The following is an 8932-nucleotide window of genomic DNA, read 5'->3' as shown; positions in this document are numbered from 1 at the left end:
ATGACTCAACCATGTGCCCCTATTTTTATATATAAATAAATCCATTCTGGGAGTGCAAAGAGTTTGCACAACTCTGGAGGGGTGGGTGGACAATAGTGTGGTTAAAGTATACACAGCAGACAACAGCAGACTCTTATATCAATGTATTTTTCAGCATCTTTGGTTATCACTGTGCCTGTGTGTTTGTGTGCGGATCCCTCTCTCAATCACATGACTGCACAAGCAAGTGTATGCAGAACATCTTATATACAGTTTCTATATGTTTGTCAATTAATGAAGAGTATGTGAGCTGCATTCCAGTAGGTACAACATAATATCATTTACAGACTGATTGCCATTCAAAAAAAGGGTTAGGGAACTTTTTAACAACCTGTCACTCTCTCTGTAACCCTAGATATGAAAAGTCAGTGCTGTAATATTTATCACCATCTAGTGGACAGTTTTTGTAAGAAGCCCAAGCATGACATTTATCATTGATTGCAACACGAACAGGTGAGAAAAAATGGGCACATGGTAGAGTCCTGTACCAGGTCGGGTTTTGGCTAAAAAAACCCTGATACCCTGACCATATGGGTAGTCCGTAGGTAACCCACCTGGGTACCTGGCGGATGTGTAGGACTGGTCCCACCTGCACTCCGTAGTGCTGTAGGCAATTTTTTGGTACCTTTCCGGAATAATTGGCGCAGGGGTGATAAAATTTCCAGTCTGTGATGACAACATTTCCAGTTTAGCAGCTCCAGGTTGGAAGGTAAGTTTAAGTTATAGGGTCTGGGCCAGGTAGCAGCTTTGAGTAGGGGGATGTGGCAGTTCAGGTTAGGGGTCCGTGAGTCAGAAAAAGTCAGTAACAGTAGAGTAAAGGGCTCCAGGAATTTGTTCAAATGTTCACTCTCAAACAACAGCAAAGAGAAATATTTATACAGGTAAGGGATCGCTTACCTGTAACGCGGGAAACCCATTTTCCATAAAGCTCTGACTAAAAGGAAGACTATCTCCCATTGAGTTAATTTTAAGCAAACAGATCTTATTTTTAAGAAATGAATTTCTCTTTCTCTGTAATAACAAACCAGTAACTTGTACTTGATGGTGACTAAGCTGCATGAATCCATATTGGAGACAAAACTTAAAGGGTTTATTTAATGTTTAAATTGTTTTTAGCAGACTTAAGGTATGGTGATCCAAATTATGGAGATCACTTATCCAATAAAACTCCAGGTTCCACACAGTAACGTAACTAGAGGGGGGCGGGCCCTGGTGCGTGACGCGCAGCCGGGCCTCCGCCCCCCTCCGTACGCAATTTTCTAGACTGCCGTTTAGTGGCGAGCGGACTCGCACCCCATGCTCCCCCGGTAGTTCCGCCACTGGTTCCACAAATTCAGGATAATAGATCCTATACCTGTAGAAGTTTTAGTGACCACTTAAAATGTATGTTAACTTAGATGTAAATGTTCTGCCCTTAGCACAGCCTAACGCATGGAAGATAACACCCCTTCCATATTTCACATCAATAAAAGATGTATTTTAGATATGGTATCGGTGTGCGTTAGTCTGTGCTAGATTTAAAAGGGGCAGGAGGGGGAAGGTATGTAGGCATGTAACCTCAACTAAATTGCACATAATTTGCATGCACAAGTATGGGTTGTCCAACTCAAATAATAGGGTTGCCCACATACTTTTGGGCACATATTGCAGAACATACTGTTACCTTTCTCTTGCATATCTTCTTCATAATAGCACACTAATTATATAACAGAATATATTTTTAACATTGGGGATGTTATTTTAAGGACCCCTAAAGCTTAGGGACCTCTAAGGCCTATAGCATACTTGGCAGTGTGACTGCTGTGTTCTCTCAAGCAGAACTAATGGTGCCAATGATTTTCTAAAGGTCTCTATTCCATAATCATCCTACTAGATCTCTCCACAGACTTTGACACATGAGTAGACATTTTGTGCTGATCTTGTTTTTAAATAGAGGCTGTTGGAAACAAAAACCAGCATTGTAAGATCAATGAGAGCAGAAGAAGAGCTCAACCCAAGCCCATCCACAACCCGGCAATCTTCTGTGGAAGACGGGCAAAAATGGCACATCCCTACAATATGAGGTTTAGCCCAATAAAGTAGTCCAGGAGTGGTTAATATGCTGGCCAAGTTGGACAGAGATTGGGACTAGGCAGGTTAGAGTAAAGTTAGAGTAAGAAAGTCTGTGACTGGTTACTGTTTTGAGACGAGTTGGATTGTACAGGAATAAATATTCAGTGTGTATCTGTCTTTGAATGAGTGATTTCAGAGGAAGGGCTACCTCCTGGTCACTTCCTACTAGTCATCTTGGGTAGTTTCCTATAGAATATAGATTGCACTTCATGGCTAAGGTTGTATTGGTTGAACAGATTAATATTTAGAAGAGAAAAAAGTAAGCATGGAAATAACTGGAAGACCAGTAACGTTCTAGTGATGCAACTTTAGCCTGCATTCGATTTTTTCCCATTTATTCAAGCCGGATTTCAGATTTTTTTTGGCACTAAAATTCATATCATGATTTGTTCTTTACTTTACTCTTTTGTGATACTGAATCTTAACCAGGACTGCGATAAGTGAAATCCAAGAATAAGTCCAATAACATCGCTGGCAATTTCAGCAGGGATATGATCTGTCCAGTTTTGCCTTGGTCTTGGCATTGGTCTTCGCCTAAAAAAAAATGGAAATCACTGCAATTATACTTATACAGGAAAATAATACTTACACAGGAAGTTTTAAAGAGCAGCGAGACAAAGATTTTCAGCTGAATAATTCATAACTTGTGAACAAATTCAGGACCCAGCCTAAAAATCTCTATTTAGACCCACCTACATAGAAGGATATTTCACAGTTACTGAAGTTCCCTACAACCTGATCATCGGCCAGTGTTTACAGTCACCATTATAATGGTTTTGGCAATGTGACTTATAAACAGTTACAAACAATGCTTAAAAATAGGAGAACTTTCCATGATGATTTATGCAACGGAGGAAGTGCAAAAAAGGAATTTCCTAGCGTAATAGTCCATCTAATGTTGGCTGATGTGGGCTTGAAACAGAAATAATGAAAAAAAAAATATGGTGGAGGTAGACGGTTACTGTTCAAGGGGAAACAAAGGAGAACTTTTATACAAAACAAAGCTGTAAGAGGGGTACAATATGAAAATATTGTCTCTCGCTTAGGACCTTCATGATAACTATAAGAATTACTCCGTATTTCAATCTCTCCGTGTTCATTATTTCATACATATACAGCTATAAGTAAACTAAATTAAATGAACTAGATTGGTATTAGTAATTAGTATTATATTATTTCTTAATTAGTATACAAGTTAGTAAAGGGAAAACCAAACTGGTGAACAGCTATGGAGTATATGGTCAGATTAAGGGGCCCATTCACTAATCGAATTGGCTACTTCGACTACGACCTTTGGCTTCGAATCGAACGATTCGAACTAAAAATCGTTCGAATATTCGACCATTCATGATCGAAGTACTGTCTCTTTAAAAAAAACTTCGACCCCCTAGTTCGCCACCTAAAACCTACCAATGTTAGCCTATGGGGAAGGTCCCCATAGGCTTTACAAGGTTTTCCTGATCGAAGGATAATCCTTCGATCGATGGATTAAAATCCTTCGAATCGTTCGATTCGAAGGATTTAATCATTCGATCGAACGATTATTCCTTCGATCGTTCGATCGAACGAACTGCGCTAAATCCTTCGACTGCGATATTCGAAGTCGAAGGATTTCAATTCGGCAGTCGAATATCGAGAGTTAATTAACCCTCAATATTCGACCCTAGGTAAATGTGCCCCTAAGTGTTTATCACGAAACGTGTAAGGCTGTGGACACAGTAAACTTCACTTTGATTTATTTGCCTGGTGGAAGATTGCCTTCATTGAGTGCCTGCTCCATAAAGTTTTTGTTCAAATTCTAAGAAAGCTGACACTTGTTTACCCTTTACTGTTGTTAAAGTGATTAATGACCTTTGTTGAAAGGTCTTGGTGTATGTAAAGCTGTGCCTTTGTGCTAGGCAGGTAACGCAAATCGGTGGGCCCATTTGTATATTCACGCAGTACCTCTGTAGCTCCCCCTGGGGAATCGTCTTTGGAGGATTGATAAATAGGCTTAATCATGAAAGAGTTAAATTTTGTCCTGCTCCATCTTAAGATCTCCAGACTTTCTTGAGAATTTCTACCTTTTGTGTAAAGTTATGCAGATAGTAGAGGATGTCACTAGGCTTTCCTGGTCCAGCGCTGGCTACCAAATGATCTATGGCCAATTTGGACATCAAGTTGATACAACTGCTGGCCCAGGGGCCAACAATCATGTTTCCCTGAGACTGAAACTGTGTCCCACTGCTGAAGTTTGTCTTTTCAGTTGAGATAACGTTGACAATAAGTTCTGACTTGATATTGCAGGTTTAGGGGCCAATGTGATCCTTGCTAGATAGAATTTTTAAACCATCTGGCTATCAGCTCGTCAAGTGCCCCCATACTAGTGATGAGCAGGTTGGCCCAAAACCAGCGTGACCCACACAGGATTTTCAGATCACTGGTGAGTGATTTACAGTGTAAAATCCCAATGTTTTTTTTAAAAGGGTGTGAAACCACATAAGGTCTGATGATAATAATGTTCCTCAAAAACTTGTCTCCAAAGATAACACCTTAATAAAACACAACAGTTATGACGTTTGTAACAATCTAATTAAAGGTGAATTTGCCCCACAATGTCTATTGTATATATGGAATATCACTTAGGGGCAAATTCACTAACAGGCAAAAATTCGCCATCAATGGCTTTGCGCACATCGCAACACTTCGCCAGGCGTAAATTCGCCTGGACAACGCTAATTCACGAAGATCCGGTTGCACACAGGGTAACAAACGCTGGCGAAATTACGCCAGCGAAATTACGCCAGCGAAATTACGCTTAGCAGTTCAAAGTTACGCAAGCGTTGGCTAATTAGCATACGGCGTGCAATTAAAGTACAATGGCCGTATATGTTGCAGCAAATACATTACACTACACAAGGCCAGGGAACCTTAATAAAATTATATAAAAGTTGTTATAATGCCCTACACATGTGCCCACACTATAGTTTAGGTGCCATATGTTAGCAAATGTAGGGGGGAAGGAGGGTACCCAAAAAAAAAAAATTTACGATCTATTTCAGTCTATCACCCTTTAAATAGGAAAAAACGACAGCGTTTTTTGGGACTTCTATCTACTCTATTGCACTTTGCCTGGTCTGAGGTGGCGAAGGCAAGTCTGGCGATAGAGGTAACGCTCTTTCGCCAGACCGTAAATTCGCCTGGCGTTAGAGTGCGAAGTTGCGCCAGAATCTATCTCCTTGGCGAAATTACGCCAGCTTCCATTAGTAAATTGGCGAAGTGCCGAAATGACGTCATGCTGGCGAATTTTCATCAGCGTTAGTCACTTCGCCCTTTAGTGAATCTGCCCCAGAATGTTTAAATTAAGAAATTAAGAAATTAAACAGAAACATTATCCCAAGGAGCCACCTACTTGTCACAATCAGGTCAGCTGAAGCTCGGTCCGGTGAATCTGCCTGTACCTGGACTGTGTAGGTATTACTGTATTCTTCCTTCAGGTTTGTAATCAGTAATGAACCGTTTGGAAGTCCAATGGCATCAGTAAAGTGTTTGGGTCCATTAGTGGTGGGAGGTGTAAGCCCTACAAGGTAGTTAATTATCTGGTTTGAAGCACTTGGAGCATCTCCTAGATACCAGGAAAAGCTTTTTAACATCCCGTTTATTTCACTGACACTGAGAGTGACGTTCTTGCCGATCAAGGCACACTGTGGGATCAACTCAATGGTGAGGCTGCTGGCTGCAACCATGAACAGAGAGAGGAAAACTGGGAGAAAAAGACAGAAATACAAAATGGATTACTGAGGATAATGTCTTTGTGGCCATTCTAAGTAGGCAGAACCGCAGGTGATAACTCGGAGCAGGACACTGCATCTACAAGTCTTGTGCTGTACTTTTTCTAGAACTGCATGTCAGCCACAAATTAGCCTTGTCCTTGTTTTGGCCCATTCAATACACCTCAGCAACCAAACCACAATTAACATTTATTAGTCTACTCTATTTAGAATAATACAAACATACTTACTGGTTTGAATATGTTTTAAGACGGTATGGTTTTGTTCAGCATTTTTGGCACCCAACAAGCGTTTGGCCCATATCCATACACCAGGAGTAATATCATTTTAGATGTTTTGTAACTTTTTGAATATCTTTGTCACTGGCTCAGACTAGTCACAAATGAGGCAGAAATGAGTTGCCCATGTTTTGTTAAATTTCTAAAAATAGTAATGACGTGATCATTGCAGGCCCTCATAGTAGTGTTTATGAAGCAAACACATCAGTTTTACCAGTGCAGCACAACAGTACATTATAATGTCATTCACACTTGTTTTTTGGTGTTACAGTTCCTTTAAGACTTCCTTTAAGACTTAGTAGTATATATATTATATGTCCATATAGGTGAACGAACGCTTACCGGATTCGATGGAAGTGGGTGCGTTGGTCAAAAGATTAATACATCATGACAAATGGACCCGCACTCCAAGAAATTTCGTGAAAATAATTTTGTGTTTTATTCACAGATGCATATCCAACGTTTCGGTCCCCTTTGGGACCTTTCTCAAGGATAAATGGCATGTGTACAAACAAGTGCTTAAATCCCTTTGCAAATTGGCGCCAAGCAGGACCGCCATCAGAAATCACAGGGCCCCATACAAAATTTCCTGGGCCCCCTGAGCTGCACTCACCGCAAGCCCCACCTACAGGTCCGCCCTCCCCACCCCACAGGTCTGCCCACCACCACACAGTAAAAAAACAAAAAACAATATTGGTGGCTAAGGTTCCCACATGTTAAAAAAAAAAAAAAGATATTGGTGTTCAGGGCCCCCCATAAAAAACATTTGTGGCCAGGGCCCTCCCATTAAAAAATATTGGTGTCTAGGACCCCACATGAGAAAAAAAAATTGGTGGCCAGCCCCCCCCCACATTATAAGAAAATTGGTGCCCAGGGCCCCTTAAACGTCCATGCCTTCCCGAAGTCAGCAGCTCTCAGAAAGATGGGGGGCCCAGCTAATCAAGTAAGTGTGGAGTGGCCGGGCCCCCTTACCCTCGGGCCCCCTACAACTCTCCCCCCTGATGGCTGCCCTGGCGCCAAGTATGATGTCATAGCTAGAAAAAACCCTCACAATTAGCAATCAAAGTATCTGTATGGAGATAAAAAGTAATACATACAATTCACCACTAGGTGTCGCTGTTGTGCCAGTAGTAGAAGTGCTCAAATGAAGGTGATACAAGTGTCCATATAAAAGTATCCATTCAATGGAAAAAAATCCATTGAAAAATCTGTAAGTTCATACAAATGTGGAACCGGCACCAGGACCTCAGACAGCGAGAGCGGCAGAAGTAGATCCGGATCGCCGCAGAGTGGATCGCCTCCTGTACCGTCCTCTTCTTTTTTAGGGGAGCGCACCCAGAGTGGAAGCGAGGAGGCAGCGAGGCACAGCAGCGCAAGAAAGCCACCCGCAGGAGTAAAAGGGCCCATCACAGCACCAACAGTATCGACACGCTCCCAGCAGGCCCAGAGCAAGAACAAGAGAACATGATCTTCAACCTGTCTGCCTATCATCTGACGGTGGCGGAGAAATCCCTGCTGCAAAAAGGACTTGGATTTGTTCCAACGGTGAGTCAAACTCTGTTTGCTCATATCATTGACAATTATAAGTTTGCTAGACAAACTAAAAAGAGCGCTACGAGCTTAATAGGGGAGTAAAAAGGTCGGATTTGACCCCCCACATGATGTTGAATTGAATGCTATTACTGATATGATTTTTTGAAAGTTGTAAGAAGTATTGATATACCTGCATCTGAACTCATTTTAGTAACAATGGATGTACAGAGCCTGTACACATGCATACCGCATGAACAGGGGATTGAGTCTGTACAGAGATTGATTACTGATAATGGACACTATAAAGGGCCCCCATGTGAATTCATTTTGTCCCTATTGCACTTTATTCTGTATAAAAACGACTTTAAGTTTGAGAAGCAGTTTTACTTGCAGCGCACTGGTACAGCTATGGGATCCAAGGTAGCCCCGGCGTACGCTAATGCATTTGTAATGAAGTCTCACCCTGGTGGTCTAGTGGGGGGACGGCAGGGACGCCCGCTGTGCAGCACCATCCTTCTTCCTGTGCCGGCTCTCTCCTAGTGCGCGCACTTCTGGATTTAAAGGCGCATGCCTTTATTCTTTTTAACCTGCACCTGTCACCTTCTCACGCTGTCAGCACCGACTGTCACACAGCTGTGACTATACGTTTGACACTGTATCAACATATCTCATCGCACTGAATATATGCTGGGTAAATTGGATATACACTTTCTACATGGGGCATGGTGAATACATTAACACTTTAATATACACTCGATCACTTGTTCACGTATATGGGGCTAAATGACGTCACAAGATGGAGGTTTTGGCGCCAAAATGGGGTTTAAATGTTTGGTTTGTACAAGACACTGTGTTCACTTCCTGAAGAAGGCTCGAGTGTTAGAGCCGAAACGTCGGAATAAAAACCACTTTTGTTTGCACGAATCAAGCCCTGTGAGTGCGGTTTTTTGGTTGCTATCTATATATATATATATATATATATATATATATACATACAAACCTGGGAGTAGCTTTTTGCATCCACAAACTGGTAAGCGGTTTCATATTAGACAACACATCACGTGCAATACCACACGTTATCTATCTTATAACCTGCCCCTGGGGCTATCTTATATTGGTAAGACTGATCAGACCATACATCTGCGTATGGATGCACATAACTCTGCCATTAGCATTGCATTTTGGGACAGACACAAGAAC

The 8932-nt window shown here is 41.7% G+C and overlaps 1 protein-coding gene across 1 annotated transcript; it reads right to left on the bottom strand.

Moving 5' to 3' along the window:
• Positions 1-1654: 1654 nt before the first annotated feature.
• On the bottom strand, positions 1655-5926 carry LOC121396545 (carcinoembryonic antigen-related cell adhesion molecule 8-like). Its single transcript, XM_041571585.1, has 2 exons — positions 5543-5926; positions 1655-2685 (listed from the first exon to the last, which is right to left on the bottom strand). Exons 1-2 carry the CDS (start codon positions 5874-5876, stop codon positions 2573-2575), a joined length of 447 nt encoding a protein of 148 aa, XP_041427519.1. The 5' UTR covers positions 5877-5926; the 3' UTR covers positions 1655-2572.
• Positions 5927-8932: the final 3006 nt, after the last annotated feature.

Source organism: Xenopus laevis, chromosome 7S (assembly GCF_017654675.1).
Source record: "Xenopus laevis strain J_2021 chromosome 7S, Xenopus_laevis_v10.1, whole genome shotgun sequence".
Taxonomy (NCBI): domain Eukaryota; kingdom Metazoa; phylum Chordata; class Amphibia; order Anura; family Pipidae; genus Xenopus; species Xenopus laevis.
Note: the sequence above shows the minus strand (reverse complement) of the source record. Positions and strands in the feature narration are given on the sequence as shown.